The sequence below is a fragment of the Neovison vison genome, chromosome 1 (genome assembly GCF_020171115.1).
Source record: "Neovison vison isolate M4711 chromosome 1, ASM_NN_V1, whole genome shotgun sequence".
In the NCBI taxonomy this organism is placed as follows: Eukaryota; Metazoa; Chordata; class Mammalia; order Carnivora; family Mustelidae; genus Neogale; species Neogale vison.
This window is the reverse complement of record NC_058091.1, coordinates 86,351,041-86,376,620: the sequence shown is the minus strand read 5'-3', so window position 1 is coordinate 86,376,620 and position 25,580 is coordinate 86,351,041. Positions and strand designations below refer to the sequence as shown.

The 25,580-nt window shown below is 38.5% G+C and overlaps 1 protein-coding gene across 4 annotated transcripts in view; it reads left to right on the top strand.

Annotated features, from left to right (window-relative positions):
* KIF6 (kinesin family member 6) overlaps window positions 1-25,580 on the top strand; it is a 472,725-nt gene that overhangs the window by 190,057 nt on the left and 257,088 nt on the right. For all 4 annotated transcript variants that reach the window (XM_044250472.1, XM_044250466.1, XM_044250478.1 and 1 more), the window contains one exon: window positions 5,477-5,580. In XM_044250472.1, coding sequence (XP_044106407.1) covers window positions 5,477-5,580 — 104 coding nt within the window. The remainder of the gene's footprint in view (window positions 1-5,476; window positions 5,581-25,580) is intronic.

The following is a 25,580-nucleotide window of genomic DNA, read 5'->3' as shown; positions in this document are numbered from 1 at the left end:
TCTTCGACATCGGCCACAGCAACTTCTTTCAAGACATGTCTCCAAAGGCAAAGGAAACAAAAGCAAAAAGAAACTTTTGGGACTTCATCAAGATCAGAAGTTTCTGCACAACAAAGGAAATGGTCAACAAAACAAAGAGGCAACCCACAGAATGGGAGAAGATATTCGCAAATGACACTACAGACAAAGGGCTGATATCCAAGATCTATAAAGAACTCCTCAAACTCAACACACACAAAACAGATAATCACATCAAAAACTGGGCAGAAGACATGTACAGGCACTTTTCCAAAGAAGACATACAAATGGCTAACAGACACATGAAAAAATGTTCACCATCATTAGGCATCAGGGAGATTCAAATTAAAACCACATTGAGATACCACCTTACACCAGTTAGAATGGCCAAAATTAACAAGACAATAAACAACATGTGTTGGAGAGGATGTGGAGAAAGGGGAATCCTCTTATAGTGTTGGTGGGAATGCAAGTTGGTGCAGCCACTTTGGAAAACAGTGTGGATATTCCTCAAAAAATTAAAAATGGAACTTCCCTATGACCCTGCAATTGCACTCCTGGGTATTTACCCCAAAGATACAGACGTAGTGAAAAGAAGGGCCATCTGTACCCCAATATTCATAACGGCAGTGGCCGCAGTCACCAAACTATGGAAAGAACCAAGATGCCCTTCAATGGACGAATGGATAAAGAAGATATGGCCCATACATACAATGGAGTATTATGTCTCCATCAGAAAGGATGAATATCCGACTTATATCAATATGGATGTGACTGGAAGAGATTATGCTGAGTGAAATATGTCAAGCAGAGAGAGTCAATTATCATATGGTTTCACTTACTTGTAGAGCATAAGGAATAACATGGAGGATATGGGGAGATGGAGAGGAAAAGTGAGTTGGGAGAAATCGGAGGGTGAGACAAACTATGAGAGACTGTGGAGTCTGAGAAACTGAGGGTTTTGGAGGGGAGGGGGACAGATGGATAGGTGAGCATTATAGAGGGCATATTGCCTGGAGCACTGGGTATGGTGCATAAACAATGAATTTTGGAATATTGAATAGAAATAAAATGAAAAAAAAAGCAACAAAAACTAACAATCTAGGGAAAAATCTGATTAAACATGTTTATAGAGAACATGGTAAATCTTTATTGAAAGGAATCAGTGGAAATCATATTATGTTTGTGGATGAGATGATTCAATGTTATTAATTTGATAAGTCTTACCAAATGACTCTTTTTAAAAAAAGATTTTATTTATTTATTTGACTGCGAGAGAGCACAGACAGGGGGAGCAACAGGCAGAGAAAGAGGGGAAAACAGGCTCCCCACTGAGCAGAGAGCCCAATGTGGGGCTCTATCCCAGGACCCAGATCATGACCTGAGCCAAAGGCAGATACTTAACCAGCTATGCCACCCAGGTGCCCCCCAAATTGCCCTTTCAATCAAATTTATTTCTAGTTAAAAATTGAGGAGGACCTTTGGTGGAATTTTATAAGCTGTGTCTCAGACTTCTACAAGAGAACAAATGACCAAGAATAGCCATATCTATTTTGGAAAAGAATAAAATGGTGGGGGCTTATTCTATCTTGATGTCAAAATTTCATAAGCTGTAATAATTAAAATAGCATAGTATTGCTACATGTATAGTCAAGTACATAAATGTTTTTAACCAAGAGCCCAAGAAAAAGACACATTTATATGTAGAAACATTTTATATAACAAAATTATAATAGCAAATCTTACATGGTTAACTATATAAAAAGTGAAATTAGATACATACCTCATACTTTATACAAAAACAAAAACCTAAATGTGAAAAGCAAAGATTTAAAACTTTTATAAGAACATATAGGAAAATATTCCTATGGTTTTAGGTAAAATGGATTTTATTTTTTTTTTCTTTTTTCCAATTTATTTATTTTCAGAAAAACAGTATTCATTATTTTTTCACCACACCCAGTGCTCCATGCAAGCTGTGCCCTCTATAATACCCATCACCTGGTACCCCAACCTCCCACCCCCCCGCCACTTCAAACCCCTCAGATTGTTTTTCAGAGTCCATAGTCTCTCATGGTTCATCTCCCCTTCCAATTTACCCAAAAGCACATACCCTCCCCAATGTCCATAACCCTACCCCCCTTCTCCCAACCCCCCTCCCCCCAGCAACCCACAGTTTGTTTCGTGAGATTAAGAGTCACTTATGGTTTGTCTCCCTCCCTATCCCATCTTGTTTCATGGATTCTTCTCCTACCCACTTAAGCCCCCATGTTGCATCACCACTCCCTCATATCAGGGAGATCATATGATAGTTGTCTTTCTCCGCTTGACTTATTTTGCTAAGCATGATACGCTCTAGTTCCATCCATGTTGTCGCAAATGGCAAGATTTCGTTTCTTTTGATGGCTGCATAGTATTCCATTGTGTATATATACCACATCTTCTTTATCCATTCATCTGTTGATGGACATCTAGGTTCTTTCCATAGTTTGGCTATTGTGGACATTGCTGCTATAAACATTCGGGTGCGCGTGCCCCTTTGGATCACTACGTTTGTATCTTTAGGGTAAATTCCCAGTAGTGCAATTGCTGGGTCATAGGGCAGTTCTATTTTCAACATTTTGAGGAACCTCCATGCTGTTTTCCAGAGTGGTTGCACCAGCTTGCATTCCCACCAACAGTGTAGGAAGGTTCCCCTTTCTCCGCATCCTCGCCAGCATCTGTCATTTCCTGACTTGTTGATTTTAGCCATTCTGACTGGTGTGAGGTGATATCTCATTGTGGTTTTGATTTGTATTTCCCTGATGCCGAGTGATATGGAGCACTTTTTCATGTGTCTGTTGGCCATCTGGATGTCTTCTTTGCAGAAACGTCTGTTCATGTCCTCTGCCCATTTCTTGATTGGATTATTTGTTCTTTGGATGTTGAGTTTGTTAAGTTCTTTATAGATTTTGGACACTAGTCCTTTATCTGATATGTTGTTTGCAAATATCTTCTCCCATTCTGTCAGTTGTCTTTTGATTTTGTTAACTGTTTCCTTTGCTCTGCAAAAGCTTTTGATTTTGATGAAATCCCAAAAGTTCATTTTTGCCTTTGCTTCCCTTGCCTTTGGCAATGTTCCTAGGAAGATGTTGCTGCGGCTGAGGTCGAAGAGGTTGCTGCCTGTGTTCTCCTCAAGGATTTTGATGGATTCCTTTCTCACATTGAGGTCCTTAATCCATTTTGAATCTATTTTTGTGTGTGGTGTAAGGAAATGGTCCAATTTCATTTTTCTGCACGTGGCTGTCCAATTTTCCCAACACCATTTATTGAAGAGGCTGTCTTTTTTCCATTGGACATTCTTTCCTGCTTTGTCAAAGATTAGTTGACCATAGAGTTGAGGGTCTATTTCTGGGCTCTCTATTCTGTTCCATTGGTCTATGTGTCTGTTTTTGTGCCAGTACCATGCTGTCTTGATGATGACAGCTTTGTAATAAAGCTTGAAGTCCGGAATTGTGATGCCACCAACTTTGGCTTGTTTTTCAATATCCCTTTGGCTATTCGAGGTCTTTTCTGGTTCCATATAAATTTTAAAGTTATTTGTTCCATTTCTTTGAAAAAGATGGATGGTACTTTGATAGGAATTGCATTAAATGTGTAGATTGCTTTAGGTAGCATAGACATTTTCACAATATTTATTCTTCCAATCCAGGAGCATGGAACATTTTTCCATTTCTTTGTGTCTTCCTCAATTTCTTTCATGAGTACTTTATAGTTTTCTGAGTATAGATTCTGTGCCTCTTTGGTTAGGTTTATTCCTAGGTATCTTATGGTTTGGGGTGCAATTGTAAATGGGATTGACTCCTTAATTTCTCTTTCTTCTGTCTTGTTGTTGGTGTAGAGAAATGCAACTGATTTCTGTGCATTGATCTTATATCCTGACACTTTACTGAATTCCTGTATAAGTTCTAGCAGTTTTGGAGTGGAGTCTTTTGGGTTTTCCACATAGAGTATCATATCATCTGCGAAGAGTGATAATTTGACTTCTTCTTTGCCGATTTGGATGCCTTTAATTTCCGGTAAAATGGATTTTAAAAGGCACAAAAATACAACTCATAATGGAAGAAGTCAATAATAAAATTATATTGAAATTTAAAATCTTTACTTAACAGAAAGAACACCACAAAAAGCAGAACACCTGGGTGGCTCAGTTGGTTAAGCGTGTACCTTTGGCTCAGGTCATGATCTCAGGGTCCTGGGATAGAGCCCCACATCAGATTCCCTGCTCAGTGGGGAGCCTGTTTCTCTGTCTTCCTCTGCCTGTCACTCCCCCTGTTTGTACTCTCAATCTCTCTCTCTGACAAATAAATAAATAAAATCTTTGAAAAAATGAAAAACATGGAATAGATTGGGGGAAAAACATGTACCTTGCGTAAAATTAACAAATGGTTCATATATAAAGAAGCCAGCAGACCAAAAAGGAAGAGAAAAACAAGACAATTGAAACATAAGCAAGAATATAATAAATAAGTAATTTACAGAAAAGGAAACCCAAACAGCCAATATACATGTGCAAAGATGATCAACCTCCCTAATAACCAGAAAATGCAGATTAGAACTAAATGAGGTACAATTTTACACCTTCTGGACTGGCAAGATTAAAGTGTCTGTCAATACTACATACGTAGTGAAGTAAATGTGGTGAAACAGGAACTTGTACATATTGCTTATGCAGAATGTTGGTTTATAAAATGGCTCTGAAGAGCAGTTTAACAATATATACTAAAGAGAAGATGCACATACTCTACAACCACACAGTTTTATTTCTAAGCACCTCCTATAGCGAAACTCACATTTGTGCCGGGAGATTTATAGTGTTAACAGCAACACTGTTTGTAATAGCAAGAGGAAGAATCCTAAATGTCCATCGACAGGAGACATGGATAAGTTGTGATATATTCCTTCACCAAAGTAGTATATTTCCATGCAAATTAATGAACTAGAGCCACATGAAGCAGGATACATAATCCCAAAAACCTAATGTGAGGAAGAAAAAAGCAAGTTACCATTCCACGCAGCATAGTAACATTTACATAGAGTTTAAAGCATGCAGAATAATACCGTATATTATTTATAGTTTAATCCATAAAGATGGAGTAAACATATGAAAACATGCAGGGAAATGCTCCCGATGAAAGGCAGTACAGTGATCACCTCAGGAGACAGAAAAGGAATAGGAATGAGGGGCTCCAGTTACATAAGCACTGCTTTATTTGTTAAAATGAATTCTACAATGATTTTGACAAAACGTTAAGAATTGACGAAGGCTGGTGGTTGGTACGGGGTGGCTTTTGTATCATTCTCTGTACATTTTCGCATCCTCTAAATTGCTCGTAATTTTCAAAGATGTTATGTTCTCTGTCACCAAGTTCCCTTTAATGAAGAGTTGACATTTATTCTCCCGCCTTGCCATTTGTAGATGATTATACGCCTACAAAAAGAAATCCAGGAACTGAAGGATGAACTGGCCGTGGTCACTGGGGAGCAGAGGACAGAGGTGCTCACAGACGCGGAGCTCCTTCAGTAAGCCTGCAGACTTGTTTTTGGGTCTTTAACTGTGAAAGTTTGTGTTAACTTCTTTGTTGGCCCCAGTGTTACGAATTCACCTCAAAGCATTAAGGTCTCCTGGGAGAGTCTGAAATTGCATGTAGGCGCCAGTTTAGAGTGGCAGCTTTCCACGAAAAGCTGGCTAAGGCTGGCAATGTTTTTGCCGCCTCAGCTTTGAGGGAGTAAAGAACAGAGCCCATAAATGATGGGAATAGCCTTCTCATGCCAACTGAAGAGAAGGGCTTGTATAATAGTCATGCAATTTTAAAACATACACACCAAACACTCCTAAGCTGTGGATCTCAGATCTAAAAGGAATTCAAGAAACAGCCTTTGTATTAAAAAGCATCTTGCTGCAAACACCAATTTATCCCATGCCAGTGTAGCTCTCTCCTTTAATAAATAGATGGCCCATATATTCAAGTTCAAACACTGGAAATGGGAATGAAAGCAGGGATTCAGGGCCTTTCATATCTGCAGCCATGTGGCATATTGGGGGCACGGTGTGGCTCTCGTTTTTTCTCTGATCATGAGCCACGCTGCTGGGTTTTCTTGTTTCTGTGCAACTCACAAAGCATTTATGGAGTGATAATAATGGGCTGGGCTTAAAAGCCAGTGATATTCTCAATTTCCAAATGAGAAATAGAGCTACACGAGATTTTTTCTAAGGGTTTGGTATCATTTCACCTAATCCTCTCCTAACAGAGAAAATGGTAAATAGTAGAGATGATGAAAGTGTTTTCTTTAAACTATTTCATGGCTGTGCCCAGAGGTAGGTCTAAAGCTTGAGGAGCTTTAAGCAAGGTTTCTGCTATAATCAAAGATCTCACTCCTCTAGGATACCATTTTGTAATTCTAGAACACTGTGTTTAATAACAGGAGAGGCTCCTAAGACTTCCCTTGCAAATTCGCTTTATCGCATATATACAATTCAAGTAAAATACTTGCCCAAAGTCACGTTTTGAACAATTCCCTGTCACTCCTTGAAATAACTTGGGATAGCTTAGATATGGAGAAACTTCTCCAGGTTGAGTATTCCTTCACTCTGATGCTCCCTTCCCTTCAAAGAAAGGAATTACCAATTATCATCTTTGAAGATGTCTCCTCAGAACTGTGAACTTCAAGTCAGGGTTCAGCCAGGAAAACAAAAGCATCCTTGGCCTCTCAACAAAAGTTTAACATAGGAGATCTGTTGTAAGGAGGTGGTATTATAGGAAATAACACAGCACCCCAGAGATCAGGAATAGCAGGGAGCCCTATACTTCTGGGACTGGGGAGAGGATGGTAGAAGCTTATGTCAGTAAAGTCTAAGACTAGAGCCGACCAGAGGAGCGAGCTCGTGATGAGTGCTGGGGCCAGGGAAGAGCGACAGGTGTTATCAGAGGCGTCATCCTGGCAGGGAACCTGAGCTGCTCTCTTATATCACTTCCTGTCATCCACTCATCAGCCTATTGGCTGAACTGGCCCAGAAACCAGGTGTTAGGAGAGTCAGGGAAGGTAGTTTCCTGTGATGCAGGGTCAAAGAGGGGAAAAATAGAAGTTGGATCCAAGAGCAAAAAGGAAAATGGCCAACATGTCAAATAAGTACCAGAGTTTTCTCCAATTCCAATATATCCTATCTGTTGTGCAGGAGGCTCCAGGTAAGGTTAAGATTATGCATGTGCTAGTTTCAAGATGTCCGGTCCCTCCACTGTGCCAAATCTGAAGAATTTTAGAACTGATACAAGCTCAGTTGGTTGAGCAGCTGCCTTCGGCTCAGGTCATGATCTCAGCGTCCTGGGATCGAGTCCCACATCGGGCTCCTTGCTCGGCAGGGAGCCTGCTTCTCCCTCTGCCTCTGCCTGCCTCTCTGTCTGCCTGTGCTCGCTCTCTCTCCCTCTCTCTCTGACAAATAAATAAATAAAATCTTTAAAAAAAAAAAAAAAAAAGAGACATCTTTAGCCATATCTTTAGCCATACCGAGGAATTATACATAAATCTCTCAAGGGACTAGGGGCTTCAAGGAATTCCTAGCAGATTGAAGGGTGGGGCCCACCCAGAGCCACCATGGAAAAGCTACGTCACTCTGCATGCTGGCATCCTGGAGTGGGAGAACTGTGGCAATAGCTGGCAATACTAGGCAATAGCCTGGTACACTTGAGTTTGGTACAGCCCTGGTGGTGGGAGCAATTTGTCCTGTGGATCCCTGTGCGTTCCTTCTTCCCTTCTCCATCCAGTGTTTACGTCAGAGTTTAGGATGGAGAAACAGGGAAAGGCTCCAGGTAGCTGATGATATCCAGAATAATTTGGGAGCCTGAAAAGCTCTGAAGTGAGCAGTTGTCCTCAGCTCTGCCTGTCCCCCATTCCCACTGAAAGCGGCAAGGAGCACAAGCACCCACCGCTGCTTAGCCCGTCCTCCAGGACCAGCTGCCTTCGCAGAGAGACTAGAAAAGATGAGCTCACAGTCGGAAACAACCAGAAATAGAAGGACTGCTGACTTGGAGAAAGACCAGAACAAGAAGCCTAGTCTAAGCTTGGAGGGCTTCAGAACCAAACATGATAGGAAGAGTGATTAATACCTTTGGAGATGTAAAAGAAGGCATTACATTCATGAAACAACAGGATGTTTATTTTTATAAAACAGACTCAAGAGGAAATCTGAAAAATGAAGAAATGTAATTGTTACCATTAAGAACTTAAAGGATGGCTCAGGGGCAGCATGAAAAAACAGAGGGACAAATTAGTCAGCTAGGAAGAGCAAGGCTAAGGAATTCTTCCATAATATAAGATGAAAGGGTAAAGAGAAAGTTGAAAAGAAAAGAATCTTGAAGAATAGCTCTAGCTTTACCAATATCTAACAAAGAGACGTTTTTTAAAGGAGAAATAGAGGTAACACAGAGGAGCCAATGGTTAAATAAATATTCTCTTAAGAATTTCTTAGAACTAAGAAAAAAAAAGACTTAAGAATGAAAAGGTTACCATGTACTAAGCTGTATAATAATGTAGAAAAATTTTAAGACCTCAAAGTATAGGAAAGAATCCTAAAAGTTATCAAAGAAGAAAAATATCATTTACAATGAAGAATCTGATTTAGAGCAAACTTCTCATCAACCTCTCTGGAGACAGGAACCTCTGGACCTCTGGTGCCAAAAAACAAAACAGAACAAAACAAAACAGGACTTTGAATGGAGATTTCTGTATCTACCCAAATTAGCATCCAAATGCAAATGCAAAACAAGGCCTTTTTCAGACATACCAGCTTTGAGAAAGTTAACCACCCCAGTCCCTCTCTAGAAGAGATTACAACAGACTACATTTTCACAAAAAGAAAAATGCTACAAAGTATAAAAAATAACAATGAGCAGATGTTATTTCTTTACGATACTTAATATTGTATTATATTTACATCGTGTCTTTTACTGACTTGCCACTTCCCACATACACAGATGTTGTTGTTTAAAAATTATTGACAACAATCAAATTTGCCATTCACAGAAGTTTGGGGGGGTAGACTGGAGAGAAATAAAAATGGGACAACTGATTTAAAATACTGACAGACTCTTGGATGTAGTTGGTTTCCTTTGATCCACAGGTAACAATATATACACACATGTCAGTTGAACAGATTCTCTATAGACAGTGTGTAGTGTTGTCTTTAGTTTTTCTGGGCAGTTGGTTCATTCATTCATTCAACATTTATTATTCATCTAGTGTTTACAAAGCTCCACCCTAGGCCTTGAGAGATGAACACAAGATGAACAAAACCTAGAGCTGGCTCTCAAAGGGTTCACAATTTACTGGCACTGACAGACACAAGCACAAGTAATCACGATGCAAAATGTAAGTGTTATGAGAACATATAAATAAAACACGAGATTGCGAAGATAGTAAGGATTAATTTTGAGTTCAGGATCCTCATGTAAAATTAGTTTGTGTGCTTCCGCTGTTCTCAGTGAAATGACTTCTCTGCTGTCAAGCTAAGTATACCATATAGCATTACATCTTATTAATGACTTTTGATGAGCAGCGAGAGAGAACAAATGTGGCAAAAGTTTATACCTACTCTGCCAAAGCAAAGCACAGGTGTTCACAACCATCCGGTGCTCCACCTTGGGTGCTTGTTCATACTGATAGTAAAGATTTTTCAGATAATTTGGGGTTTTGTTATGGTTTTCATTCTATTGTTGTTACAGTTATGTTTTGCCAGAATCCGCTTGATTGAATATTGGCACAACTTAAAATTCATCAGACTTTAGAGTTCTGTATCATCATAAAATCAAAGAGAGAAATTAAAATTTGCCTGACATGTGGCACTGCGATTTAATATCATTAGTCTGTGCTTCTTTGTCTTCTGGGGACGCTGGACATTTATTCAGGAGTATGAATTCGATCTAGCCTCTCATTGTGCCTGGACTCCATGGATGGTGAGGGTAGGAGGCGGATAGTGCTGTTGGAGAGAAGAGTCCCACGACTTGGCAGGACAGAATGGCAGAAATGTAGTGGCTTTGGTCTACTCTCTCTGTCCTGCTGTCCTGCTGTTTCCAGGCTTTATGCTGATTGGCATGACATTCCTATCAGAGATTCTATGAAGGATATTAGAAAGCAGATATTTAATACATAACCTATTCTATATTCTATGTTATGTGCACTGAACACTTTGGAGATGTCTGTGAATATCTAGCCCTATCAGATTTTTTGAACTGTTTCCTAACATTCTGGCTCTTAATGTAAATATTTGTTGCATTGACTCGGATGCTTCAACTGAGGAGGCTTACAGATGTCAGCCTCCAGTTATTGTGATATTTTTAGTTTACATCTTTTTTTTTTTTTTCTTGGCCTGTGTAAATTTGAGCAGAGACAGCTGGATGAAGGCTGGATAGCCAAGTTAATGTTTATACAGAGCTTCTTGGGTGAAGATTTGATTCTGATTGATTCTCTAAACACATACCTCTTTTTTTCTCTGGTTTAAAAAAAATAATAATAAGCCTGTAGATCTCTGGTTAAGATGGAAGTATTATATCCTGGCCCAAGTCTAAATAGTAGAATATTTTCTGCATAGCAACATTTTACCTTTGAGATGGAATTGAACTGGATCTTATGGGCTCAACTCTGCCCAAAGTAAACTTCCGAACATCTGGATCCTTTTTTTTTTTTTTTCCCTGTTTTCCTGTCAGCCTTATTGAGACATAATTGACATATAACATTGTGTAAGTTTAAGGTGTACAATGTGATGAATAAATATATGTATATATTGTGAAATGATTACCACAATATGGTTAGTTACACATCTATCACCTCATGTGTATTTGTGTGTGTGTCTGTGTGTTAAGCACTTAAAGATCTACTCTCTTAGCAACTTTCAAGTACACAGTATAGTATTGTTAACTATAGTCACCATGCTATATACTAGATTCCAGAACTTACTCATCATATAACTTGAAGTTTTTGCCTTTTCGACCAACATCTCCCCCATTTCCTCTACCTCCCAGTCCCTGGCAAACACCAGTCTAGTCTCCATTTCTCTGGGTCCAGCTTTTTATTTTTCACACATAGTGTCTTTATATAGTATTGGTCTTCCCCTGGCTTGTTTCTCTTAGTTATTTTTTGCAAGTCAGTCCTTCATCCTGAATTTATTGAGCACCTACTCGATGCTAATCATTTTAATAGGTACTTTTGGCTTTTCAGGAATATGGGGCATGTAAAAAAATTCTAAGCAGTGACAGTTTTATTGGGGACATAGTGTATATAAACAAATGCACACAGTTACACACACACATGCACATATAAAACAGGGAATAAGATAGCATATTAGTGAAAAGAATAAATGGACACTAAGAATTGTAAAACCTTAATTATAGTTCTAATTCTACTCGTATTGGGTTTTTAATGACTTTCTAGATTTGGGTTTCCTTGTGTATAAAGTAAGAGAAGTGGACTAAATGCTATCTGGGCCTCTTTCAGCTCCATGTTTTTAAATGTCATATCAACTTATTACACATGGTTTAATATGTTATTTATTCATTATCTATGATAATGAAAAGCTCAATCATGTAGGAATTCAGAAATGGGGAAGTCATTACAAGTATCACCACTGAGGAAGCTAAATAAGCCTTAAAGGACGTCAAGAGGAAGAAGGTACCACACTAAGAGAAAGAGGAGAGACCACATAAAGGAAGGTGCTGAGAGGGAAAGAGCATAGTGTCTGTGAGTGCATGCACGTGCGTGTGCATGTGTGTACATGTGTTGGGGGGTAGGGGACAGTGGCAAGAAACCAGTATGGAGGCTTGCGTGTAAGAGGCACTGCCTAATGAGGATCTGGATGAAACTGGCCTGGCAGGAGCCAAGGGTTCTCCTGGTAGAATTGAAAAATAGGGTTAGACACATAAGCAGTAATCTCATGATGAGTTATGAACACCATGTGTAGAGGAGCTACTGCTTTATTTAATGGGGACTAGGAAACATTATGCTTGAGAGTACAGCAATTCATTCATTTATATAATAATGTTTATTATGCTCTTCCTTTGTTCTAGGCACTGTTCTAAGTGCCAGAGATATAGAAATGAACAAAACAAAGTCCTTGCACTCATGGAGTTCACATTCTGGTGGGGAGAGAGATCATATACAAGATAAATAACTAAAATACAGAGCGTTTCAGAGAGTAGAAAGTGCAAAAAGAAAAATAAAACAGGAGTTGCAGTTTATAGGATAAAGATTTTTTTTAAATGGTTGCTTATAGCAACAAGTAGATGTGATAGCAACAAATAAAATGAGCAGAAGTGAGAAATCAGGATGATATTATCATTAGGTATAGAGTGATGATGATAAAAAGGCTCCAGTAATGACAGTGAATACAGAGGACGAGACAAATGTGAGATACTTTATTGAGGAAAAATCAATAGCAGTGATGACTACCAATATAAAAGATAAAGAAGGAAGAATAGTAAAAGGTCAAGACTTTGGGTGAATTATCAAAGGTTGGAAAAAGAAGCTAGTTGAAGGGGCACCTGGGTGGTTCACTTGATTAAGCGTCTGCCTTTGGCTCAGGTCATGATCCCAGGGTCCTGGGATCGAGCCCCACATCAGGCTCCCTGCTCAGCAGAGTACACTTCTCCCTCTCCCTCTACTGTTCCTTCCTGCTCATGCTTTCTCTCTCTCTATCAAATAAATAAATTTTTTTTTAAAAGCTGGTTAAGGATAAGAAATGTTCAGTTCCTGACATAATGAAGGAATATACAATATACAGAACTTTTAAAGTTCTGGAACTTTACAAGAAGGTTGAGGCTAAAGACTTAAATTTTGGGATGACTCATACTGAGTTGATTTAATGCTGAAGTCAAGTCCATAAGCCAGCCTAGAAATTCCCTGATTTGATTTGAAATATGCAGTAATCAGGATCAACAGGACCATGTCTCGCTACGTTCAAATTTACTATAGGCAGCTTGCCAACTGAATTTACCTTTGTACTTGGTCACATCATATCAATTCCCTCCTTTATGTCTATGTACATATAATTAAATATTCCATTCTTGGTTATTTTCCAATGGGAAAAAATCTCCTTTATGACTCATAGTGTTAATAATAAATAGTGTAGGAAGATGAGACATTAAAAGGATAAAAAGGGAATATTATGAACAACTTATAACAATATACTTACTAACATAAATCTGGCAGATTTTGAAGGTGCAAACTACTAAGGAGAAATAGAGGAAATTAATAGTCCTATATCTATCTAAGAAAATGAATTTGTAATAAAAGCCTACCAACAAAGAAAACTCCAGGCCCAGACAGCATCACTGTAAATCCTGCCAAACATTTAGGGAATAAATAATACCAACTCTGCACAAACTTTTTCCAGGAAACAGAGGAGGGAACAATTCCCAACTCATTTTATAGGCCAGTGTTGCCCTAATATCTTAAGTAGACAAATACATTTACGAAAAAAGAAAACCAGAAACCAACACCCCCTATGAGTAAAAATGTTAAAAAAATATTTGCGACTTGAGTATACCAAACATAAAAAAAAATTAATAAATCCTAACCAAGTGGGGATTATTTCAGGAATGCAAGACTGGTTTAACATTCAAAAATCAATCAATGAAATTCACCATGTCAACAAACTGACAACAACAACTAACAACAAATATTTGATCATCTCAGTAGATGCAGGCAAGCATTGTACTAACTTTGACATCCACTCATGGTGAGAGAATAGAAGGGAACTTCTATCACCTAAAAAGTATATTTACAAAAAACAATAGAGCTAATTTAACAATTAACAGTAAAAGAAAGAATTCTTTGCCCCTAAAATGAGAAATGAGGCAAGGATGTCTTTTCTCACCTCTTCAACATTATACTAAGAGATCTAGTCAGTGCAATACAGCAACAAAGATAAATAAAACACATAAAGGATTAGAAAGGAAATAATAGAAATATCTTTATTCACAGACAATATATTTGTCTGTGTAGAAAACTCAAAAAAAAAAAAATCCAGAAAATAAAAAGGCAACTGGAACTAATAAATGAGGTTAGCAAGATTGTAGGATACAAGGTCAATATACAAACTCAATTATATTTCTATATACTAACACTGAACAACTGGAAATTTAAATAAATCCAGCATCATTTATAATATCATCAAAACCCAAAATACTTAGTGGTAAATCTAACAAAATATGTACAAGATTCATATGCTGAAAATGATAAAACATTGATGAAGAAATTAAAAAATGCTTAAGTAAATGCAAAAATATACTGTGTACATGGATTGGGCTATTTAATGCTATAATGTCAGTTCTTCCAAAATTGATCTGGAGATTTAAAGTAATCCCAACCCAAATTCCAGCATGCTTTTTGTTTGTGTTTGGAAATTGGCAAGTTGCTTCTAAAATTCACAGAATTGCAAAGGACCTAGAATAGATAAAATGACTTTATAAAAAAAAAAAAAACAATCCATAATTTACACTCTATACAAACATTTGAAATGAATCATAGCTCTCAATATACAATGTAAAATATAAAACCTCTAAAAGAAAAGATAGAAAACCTTTGTGACCTTGAGTTGGGCAAAAACTGTATAGGACATAGGAAGCACAAACCACAAAAGAAAAAAAAAGATAAATTGGACTCCATCAAAATCTAAAAAAACCTACTCTTTGAAACCCACTTTAAAAAATTTTAAAAAAACACAGACTGGCAGAAAACATTTTCAGAACAGATGTCTGACAAAGGACCTGTATCCAAAATATAGTTTAAAAATGATCACAATTCAATAATAAAAAAACAAACAATAATATGGACAAAATATTTGATCAGATGTATATCAAAGATAAATGGCAAAAAAGGATGTAAGGTCAACATAATTAGTCACTAGGGAAATCAAATTAAAACCTTAGTGTAATGATACTAAACAATTTTTAGAATAGCTTTTTAAAACTAGCAATAGTCAACGCTGGTAAGGATGAGACCCTGAAACTTTCTTACGTTGCTGGTGGGGATGTTACAAGTGGGAGTCCCCACTTCGGAAAAACAGTTTTGCAATTTCTGATAACATTAAATATTATACTTACCATAAACTTCAGCAATCCCATTACTAGGAATTTTTCTATGAGAAATGAAAGCATATGCCCACTCAGAGACTTCTACATGAATATTTACAGCAACTTTCCTCAAAATCTCCCAGAACTGGAACCATCCTAAACCAGTGAGTGGTTAAGCAAATGGCTGTACAGCCATATAGTTGAATCACACCCAGCAGTAAAAATGGCGTGAACTATTGATGCATTCAGTAGCTTGGATGAATCTCAAAAGCATTATGCTAAGTAACAGAAGCCAGATACAGAAGGCTACATACTATATGATTCTATTTATGGGACATTCTGTAAAAGGCAAAAGTATAGTAAGAGAAATCATGTTAGTGGTTTCCATGGTTGCTGGTGGGGGCCGGTAGGAACTGATTACAGAGGAGCAAGAGGGAATTGTTTAGGGTGATAGAAATATTCTATATCTTGATTTTAGTGGCGGTTACATAACTATACACACTTGTCAAAATGCATAGTCTACACATCTAGAAAAGGTGAATTAAAAATTTTACTCCCTGCAAATTTAACCTCAACTAACCTGACCTTTAAAGACAACTTGAAAAATCTGTATGATAAAAGGTAATATAAAATTTTAAAACCAGTCACTAAATACAGCAAAGCAAAGTAAAACAAAACCGTACAGTGAGGAATTTTCCTTAGGTAAAATTGTGCTGTAGTTAGCTTAATAATAGAAACTTATCTTTGACTATAAGCCCCTCGGAGCACAGAGACATATCTTTTTACCATTAATTACTGCATGCCCAAATTGAGGAGGACTTCCTCAGTCTCCTGCTCTGCTACCAACCTGAGTATTTCCCCGCCCCCTCCTTCCTTCCTGTTGCAGTCATGTGTCCCCTCTCCTGCTTAGAGCTCCCCTCACCAAACGGGCTCTCAGTCCTAGTCCCTTCTGCCATCTCAGGAACATCCTTTAGCCTTCTTTTTAATCTTCAAGTTTTTATTATATGTATATATGTATATGTGTATATATATATATATGTGTGTGTCTCTCTGTGTGTGTGTATCTCCTTTCCTTCTTGAAGCTCAACTACACCAAGAAGTTGCTTTCACTCACAGTGTCCATTCCCCTCCGTCATCCTCAACACCCTCCGATCTGGCTTTTACTGCCTCACGCTGAAGAGCCATTACAGTTACTGATGACCTATACATGTGGACAAATGTAATGGGTCAGTTTCAATCCTCATCTCTCTTGACCTGTTGGCAGCATTCACCATTATTAACAACCCTTTCACTGACACACTGTCTTCTTGGGACCTTCCCCTCCCCTGATGCTCTTTGGCTTCCCTGGCACATTCTCCTCCTCTCGTGTTGGCATTACTTAAGGTACTATTGCAGGGCCTCCCCTTCTCTCTTTACTTTATATTTTTTCCTAGGAGATCTCATCAACAGCCACACACCCCTGATGACTCCGATTTATTTTTCTAGCCCACATTTTTTCTTCTCTGAATGCCACACTTATCAATTGCATTGCCTACCTGCCAGCACACTCTGAACTCCACCTGCCCCCAACTGAACTCTGATCTTTCTCCAGACCTGATCTCTGCCTCTGTATCCCCATTAGTCATTGTCACAGTCAGCCCTATAATTTCCCCAGCCAGAAACGTGGAAATTACCTGTGACCATACTTTTCTTCTCACCCCCATCCCTGGCAAATCCAACCCACTGGTAAGTCCTTTTGACTCTTCAAAGCATGTCTTAAATCAGACAACTTCACACCCACTCCAAACCTCAGCCACTGTCTTTTCACTACTAAAATGGTGCCATAATAGGATTTCCTGAATCTACTTTGCTCCCTACTTTGCTTCTAATTCTTTTTTTTGTGCAGCCAGAATATTCTTTTTTTTTTTTTTAAGTGAAGTTCTTATCATTTGACTCTTTCTAAGACTCTTCAGTGAATTCTGACTTCCCATCGTTCTTGGGAAGAGACGAGATTTCTTTCTATGATCTGTAAGTGTCTGCCCCATCTGACCCTCTTCTGTGTTTTCAGTCACACTTCACATACATCTCCCCCTTGTCCCCGAGCTTCAACGACACTGGCCTTTTGGTTCTTTAAATATTTCATTCCGTCTCTTACCCTGGGGCCTTTGCACTTGCAATTGTCTCTGCCTTCTGATTGGGATGACCTGTGTGTACATGGGGACACACACACATACATCTTGATTTGTTTGTTCTACTCCTCCTCCAAATCTCAGTTTAAATTCTCCCTCCTTGGTTGATCTGCAGCCCCAACTAAATCATGACAGGTTTTCACCTTTTCTGTACATTTCCGTCAGAATACTTATCTCTGGTTAGAATCATGTACCTGGGGTATTGTTTGGTTGCTATCTGTTGTCCTCCACCACACTGAAAGGCATTTAAGGCTATGTCTGCTTACAGTGAAGGTACACAGCACCTTAATTTGTATCATTTTGTGGCACATAATCAAAGAATATGCAGTGAATATTAATACAGCAAAGAGTACACATTATGCAGGAAAAAGCTTGAGAGGTAGTTGACCCATTCATGAGCACTTAATTGCACAATTTGAGAGATAGAGCTACTGAAATCCATCCATGCAAGCATGTATCACCCTGAGCAGATGAGGCCTTAGTTTGGTGTGCAGTTTACCAAATTGTAAGTGGTTCCTGCAGTGACAGGGTCACTCCTACTCCTCAGGAGTTCCCAGATTGCTCTTGCTGGGCTTATTGCTCCTGTTGGGAAATAATGCCATCCTTCCAGACTGAAACAGTTGGTAAAGCTGGCAGCTGTGCTGGAGTTGACCCTCAGGCCCTTCAACCAAGTGCCAAATAGAGAGTAGGCCTTCACTTTCCATCCTTGGGGCTATCTATACTCTTGTGTTGGGGCTCATTTGGAGATTGTTATCTGATGGGATTTCTTTGTTTATTCTTTGTCAAGTTAAATAATTTAAGACTAAATATAGTTTAAAATCAAGCACATTGTATTATCAGAAGCACAGACACAGAATTTGTTTCAAAAGAATGGATCTGTACTAATAAAAGCTTCCTTGATGCCCAAATTTCTACTTGGACATAAATGAATATACGTGAAGGAAGAGTTCTAAATCTTCATTTTCCCACCAAATAAATCTCACTTTGAAGTAATTTATACTTTCATTCACTCTTTCTAGTGAAGAAACCCTCATTGGGTACCAACGATCCCATGTCAGGTACTCTGTTAGGACCTGGGAGCCAGGGGCAGATGACCAGACATACATGCTTCCTGGTGATGCTGAGCTGCTGTCAGAGACACTTGGGCCCAAGACGGGGAGGGGAGTTTTTGTAAGGGGCAAGGGAACGGAGGAAAGACTTTATAGAGGAAGTGACACACAGAAAACCCACCAGTGCTTTCATCCTCTTGCAGTAAGCATTTCAAGGTGACTTCAGGAGAAGTCATTTCCACCACAGTTAACTTGAAGTTAAAAATTTTTTTATTCGACTAGTCTAATAAAAGTTTAATTGGGTTCAGTTCCTCAATTTGTTTGAACTGGACTAAAACCATAAAATAGATTTCAACTCCAGATATAGTGGCTCTCCTGAACCTAAAATTTGATAACTTGTTCCCCAAGGTATGGGACAAAACAATTAAAATCAAGACCATCCCATAGAATTTGAGATATACCATCACCATGATTGTAAGTCTTATACTGTACCCTCAGACTATTCGAGAAATGAGATGAAGCAGACAAACAAATAAATAAATCCCCACAATATTGGAGTTAATATAGTTCTAGTGAGAATTAGATACCAAACCAATCTTTTTTGGGAGAATCTCTTGTCAGTACTTAACTCTGGATACTTTATCCTTTTTATATTCAGTTTATTGTCACTGGCCTCCAGAGTGGTTTTATTTGTCAAGCTGTTATTAAAAATATGCTTCAAAATCATAACTTATGCTGTGTAAGTCCTATGAAATGACGAGCTGTCCTGATTGGTCTGTGGAAGAATCTTCACTGTGGAGGCAGGGAGGAATGGATTTCAGGAAACCATGCTCCCCAAGAATGGAAGAGAGAGAGAGAAGGTTGTAGGGAGAGAGAGAGAAACAATGGGGGAGAGAAAGAGAGAAGCCCAGGCAGGAGTCTAAACAGTCTCTTGAAAATTATTTGAAACATGACTGAACTTTTTCCTGCACCATATTGCCGATCAGAAAACGAAAAGTCTCAAGAAAGTTTGTGCCTAATTTCTTGTCATTATGGATGAAATTATCCTGTTGACAGTGATATGGATTATCTCTGATTCTCCAGAATCTACTCCCAGGACCTGCTGGGGCTTCCTGTGGTCTGGCCCCTGGCAACTGCTGGGACATGTTCCCACCTCCATCCTCTCTCCCCCTGGCCTCCTCACCAGGAAATTCTCTTGAAATGCTCCTCCCTCACTTCATTACTCAAGTGTCACAGTATCAGGAAGACTTCCTTCCCAGGCCACCTTATCTAAAACACACCTTCCCATTACTCTTTATCCCCTGTATATGGAGTTATTTTTCTTCATAGCAGCAACAGGATTTTTAATGTTTCATTGTCCATTGTCTGTCTCTGCCTCTCTGCCTACTTTGTGAGACCTTGGTCTTCGTCCATGTTGTTTGCCATTATGTCCCTGTCACCCATGAAGATAATGTGTTGAATGAACTGGTAAACACTCTGTGGGGGGTCTGAGTTCCATCGCTGGCTTTTTTTTTTTTTTTTTTAAGATTTTATGTATTTATTTATTTATTTAGAGAGAGCATGAACAGATCTCTGGAGACTCCAGGCTGAGCAAAGAGCCCAATGCGGTGCTTGTTTCCATGACCCAGAGATCATGACCTGAGCCAAAATCACACTCAACTGACTGAGCCACTCAGTGCCAACTGACACCCACCCCTTCCCTGGCTTTTTACCTCTCCAGGGCCCCACTCAGAGCAGCCCCTGGGTGTTGTGTGTGAGTAGGGCCCCTCAGAACTAGTCTCTGTGGATAGAAAGCACTTCCTGACATTCATATTCAACTTCACTGGTTTGGGATCCACAGTCTGCTAGGCCTTTGAAGGATTTATCAGTGTGAATGATGAGGAATTATTTGCAATATTCAGAATTTGGCCCACAACTATTTTTTGAACTTTGTCCAGAGTTACCGAGATCAGGCAGAGAAAATTTATTGGAAGGAACTGAGTCAAGAGACTCGAATTCTAATTGTGACCTGTCTTCAAGCCTGCTGAGATGCGTTACTTAAAATGTTCACTCCACCTCAATTTTCTAATCTTAGGTGTGTGACCTTGGGCAAATTATATCATCTCTGTGTGTCCCAGGTATTAATCTGTTGTAACAGAGGAATAATGGTATCTAACCACAGTGCTGTTCTGAGGGTTGATAAAGAAACCCGTGTTATGCACTGAACACAATTATTATTATTATTATTATTATTATTTCCCTATGATTCTTTGATATAATTTTTACTGGTGCTAAAGAATCTACTTATATTTTGTCAGGCTTCTTTACTTAGAAATGAAGAAGCAAACCACATTTTAGTATCTCTCTTTAGAATCTATATGCAGTCACACATTCATGCACAAAGGAGTACAAGAAGGAAACACCACAAAAATGTTACTGGAATTACCAGTTTTTTGCTTTTGCTCTAGTTCTTTTTACTTGACTCTATTTCCTAAAATTTCTGTGGAAAATTAAAGTTTTCTTTTAAAAGAACAAATGTCTCCTGTCTATTTTACAGCTCCGAGTGGCAAAATAAGGTCATTTCACCTAATTAATGAACAGCAGAAAAAAAGTCCTTCTTTGTTAACTCTACTTTTACACTAAATTTCACAGCTGAATTAAAAGCAAATGTTCTCTCTTGGCATATTGCAAATTATTGCACAACCCACATAGTTGGTCCTGAGATCTAAATTACATCTGCTTCTGGAATTTTAACTTTAGTTTTATAGTTAATATTCATATTATTTTTTGTATATTTGGGCTATAATATTGTGTATTATTAATCAGTCACTTCAGAGTGGTGCTTTTCTTAGACAGTTGATCTAAGACTGTATATCTAAATGGCTAAATAAAACAAAACCTATAAATTACCAGAATGGAATGTTCATAAAATGCTTCCAAATTGGACTTGCTTGCTTTGCATCTTACTGTCCACTTCTTTAACCATAACAGTGCTCTACATACTCCAAAAGTGAGAACAATTTGTTGAAACTTTCCAGATAATTTGGAAAATTAAAGATAAAGTAGCAGCCTGAATCATAAAGAGAACCGATACCTAAAGTTTTTATTTGTATTTAAAGTAACATTATAAATTGGAATAAAGTCTTTGTAAGTGTATGTACGTAATTTTACACTATGTAGTATGTATAAGTATATAAGGGATGTGAACTTAACAGAAATTCTGAAAAACAGAGACAGACAAATAAAAAAGCCATCTGTATATGCACAGGCCCATATCTGAGTGCATGAGCATCATGCCAGAGGGAAAAGCAAATGCTTTTCTCTTGAATGTTGTTGGTGAAGGCTTTTCCCCCAGGTGACTTTGCCAGCCACTTGTAGATGTTTTATCCAATATTAAGGCATATCCTCCAAGCCCCTGTTCTCTCTCCGCCATCCCTTTTCTTCAGGATGCCCACTAGCTGGAATTTCCCACATCTCTCTGTGGAAGTTAAATGTGAATAGTTTAATTTATTTTAATAACTTCATACTTCTTTCAGGTAATTCCCAGTTGTTTTTATTTTTGAGTCCCCTATTCTTTCTTTCCAATGCCGGAATTGTCAACAAAGCCTTCTGTTTCCCGTTTTCTGAATTTAGCATTTCAACATCTGTATGATAGCTCTACTAAAAATATTCAAACATACAATTGTTAGTGAACGTCCTAAAATCTTATAAATGGGCAAGATAGATTGAGTTGAGATTTTGTGGCTGTCATTACTGAGAAAAATTTTGTTTGATTTCTTGTTTTTTGGGGAGCGAGGGGGAGGCTAACTTGTCTTATGACCTTAGGAACCTAACCTTTGGGTATGTCTTGTTATATAGCTCATTTGCTTACAAATCTGTGGACTCCTGAGAGTTCCAAGAGAACAGTCGGTCTTGGCTTCATCCCTTGAGGCTAGGGAGAGGACATGTAAAGATTTCTCCTTCTGTTCCAATCCTTGGCCCGGCTTCAGCTGAAAATTGGTGATTCAGTTCTATCTGGGACTTAATTGTCAGTCCCTGAGTATTATTAAGCACATCGCAGCACTAGGCTAGAAGCTGTAAAGACATAGAAGCATAAAGCATGGTGCCTGGCCAGAGGGAACTATGTGAGGACATGTGACATCTCCTTTTGAAAAAACAAAACAAAACAAAAAACAAATTAAAGATTAAAACATGTAAATGATTATGTACAGAATAAGCAATAACAACCAGGAGCATAAAGGACTTAATGAAAAGAAAGATTAATTAATTACCCAAATAACTGTCTGTATAGATCAAGCTTTCTTAATAAAATGTAAAAGTGGCCTGCCTGAGGAATTGTCCAAACTCAATATGAAGGAAAACTCTTAAGGACTCTCAGATCTGCTACCAAGTTGCATGGAATCTAGAATTAGACAACTGGCTTTTATTTTTCAGCTTCTCTATACAGGATGGACACCCATGCTTCTTCTCTGTGTCCAGGATGGATAGCCATCCCCCTGCCATTCAGATAAAGATCTGAGAACTTGTGAGAAAATCCAATGACTTTTTTATACATTAATTGAACCCGAGCACAGGACATCCCAGTGCCAGTAAAGTTAAGAATGCTCCCAAATGGAACAGGGGTAATTTGTGTCATTCACTGGACTATGAGATGGTGACTATTTTGTATTCAGCTGAACATTGGTATAAATCCTACTTCTTTTTTAATTATACACCTATTGATAATGGTAGTTTGACAGACCCTTTTAGTTTGGCACAATATCATGGAGAATTGTCTCCAAATAACATAAATCTGAGTTCATGGTATACCTCCAACTCCCAACAGAGGCACACCAAAATAAAATGTAAGATGCCTCATGCAAGTATTCTGTTTCTACCTCCAAATGGTGATAGGCTTTCTTATAGAAACCCTGCTTTATAGCCTGCCTTTACATCCTTATCAGTGAAGGACAAACATCCCCCAAGACCATACAAGGACAGGCTCTTAGCCTACCCTGATTGGCCTGGCAGACAACCTGTCCAAATTCTAGAAGACCTAACTCTAAGGAGCTAAGCTCAGCCATGACTCAAGACTGGGTGTTTTTGTACTTTATTCCTCAGAGTACAACATACCTTGTTTATTGTACTTTGCTTTATGGCACTTTGCAGATGTTGCATTTTTTACAGATTGAGGATTCATCACAACTCTACATCAACCAAGTCTACTGGCAGCATTTTTCCAACAGTATTTGCTCCCTTCATATCTCTGTATCACATTTTAGTAATTCTTACAATATTTCAAATGTTTTCCTTATTATTTAATTTGTTATGGTGCCCTGTGGTTAGTGTTCTTTAGTATTACTATTGTAATTGTTTGGGGACACCACAAATCATACCCATGTCAGATGGCAAACTTAAATCAACAAATGTGGTATGTGTTCTAAGTGCTCTACCAACCAGCTGGAATACCCATCTCTCTTCCTCCCCTTGGACTTCCCTATTTCTGGAGACACAACAATATTGGAACTAGACCAGTTAATAACCTAACAGTAGCTTCTAAGTATTCAAGTGAAAGGAAGAGTCACATGTCTCACTTAAAATGAAAGGCTAGAAGTGATTAAGCTTAATGAGGAAGACATACCAAAAGCCTAAACAGGCCAAAAACTAAGTCTCTTACACCAAACAGTTAGCCAAGTTGTGAATGTGAATGGAAAGTTCTTGAAAGAAATTAAAAGTGCTACTCCAGTGAACACACGAATGATTGCTGATATGGAGAAGATTTTAGTTGTCTGGGTAGAAGATTAAACTAGCCACAGCATTCCTTTTAGACAAAGCCTAATCCAGAGCAAGACCTGATTCCAGTTCTATGAAGGCTGAGAGAGGTGGGGAAAATACAGGAGAAAGGTTTGAAAGCATGAGGTTGGCTCATGAGGGTTAAGGAAAGAAGCTGCCTCCATAACACAAGTGCAAGGGAAGCAGCAGGTGCTGGGGTAGAAGCTGCAGTGAGTTCTCCAGAAGATCTACCTATGCTAATTGGTGAAAGTGGCTACACTAAACAACAGATTGGAAGAAGATGCCATCTAGGACTTTCATAGCTAGAGAGGAGAAGTCAGTGCCTGGTTTCAAAGCTTCCAAGGACAGTCTGACTCTCCCATTAGAGGCTAAGACAGCTGATGACTTTCATTTGAAGCCAGTTCTCATTTACCATTCTGAAAATCCTAAGGCCCCTAAGAATTATGTTGATTGTGCTAAATCCACTCTCCCTATGCTCTGTAAATGGAACAAACCCTGGATGACAGCACATCTGTTTACTGAATATTTTAAGCTTTAGCTAAGATCTACCACTCAAAAGAAGTGATTCTTTTCAAAATATTACTGCTCATTGACAATGCACCTCATCACTCAGGAGCTCTGATGGAGATGTTTAATGAGATTAATGTTGTTTTCATGCCAGCTAATACAGCATCCATTCTGCAGCCCACAGATCATAGAGCCATTTTTACTTTCAAGACTTATTCTTTAAGAAATACACTTCGTAAGGCTATCGTTGCTATGGATAGTGATTTCTATGATAGATCTGGGCAAAGTCAAATGAAAACCTTCCGAAAAGGACTCACCATTCTAGATACCGTTAAGAAACATTTGTGATTCCTGGGAAGAGGTCAAAATATCAACATGAATAGGAGTTTGGAAAAAGTTGATTCTAACCTTCATGGAGGACTTTGAGGAATTCAAGATTTCAGAGGAGGAAGTAACTGAAGGTGGGGTGTAAATACCAAGAGAACTAGAATCAGAAGTGGAGCCTGAAGATGGGACTGAGTTGCTACAATCTCACGATGAAGCTTGAACTGATGAGGAGTTGCTTCTTAAGGATGAGAAAAGAAAGTGGTTTCTTGAGATCTGTCCCTGGTGAAGATGCTGTGAAGATTATTAAAATGACACCAAAGGGATTTAGAATCTTCCATAAGCATAGTTGATAAAGTAGTGGCAGAGTTTGAGAGGATTGGCTCCAAATTTGAAAGACATTCTACTGTGGGTAAAATGCTATCAAACAGCATCTCATGCTACACAGAAATTGTTCATGAAAGGAAAGGTCAATCAATGTGGCAAACTTCATTACTGTTTGATTTTAAAAAGTTGGCACAGCCACTCCAGTCTTCAGTACCCACGACCCTGCTCAGTCAGCACCATCAACATTAGAAAATACTCTCCACCAACAAAAATATTGTAACTCACTGAGATCTCAGATGACTAATACTTTTAAGCCATCAGTATTTAAATTAAGC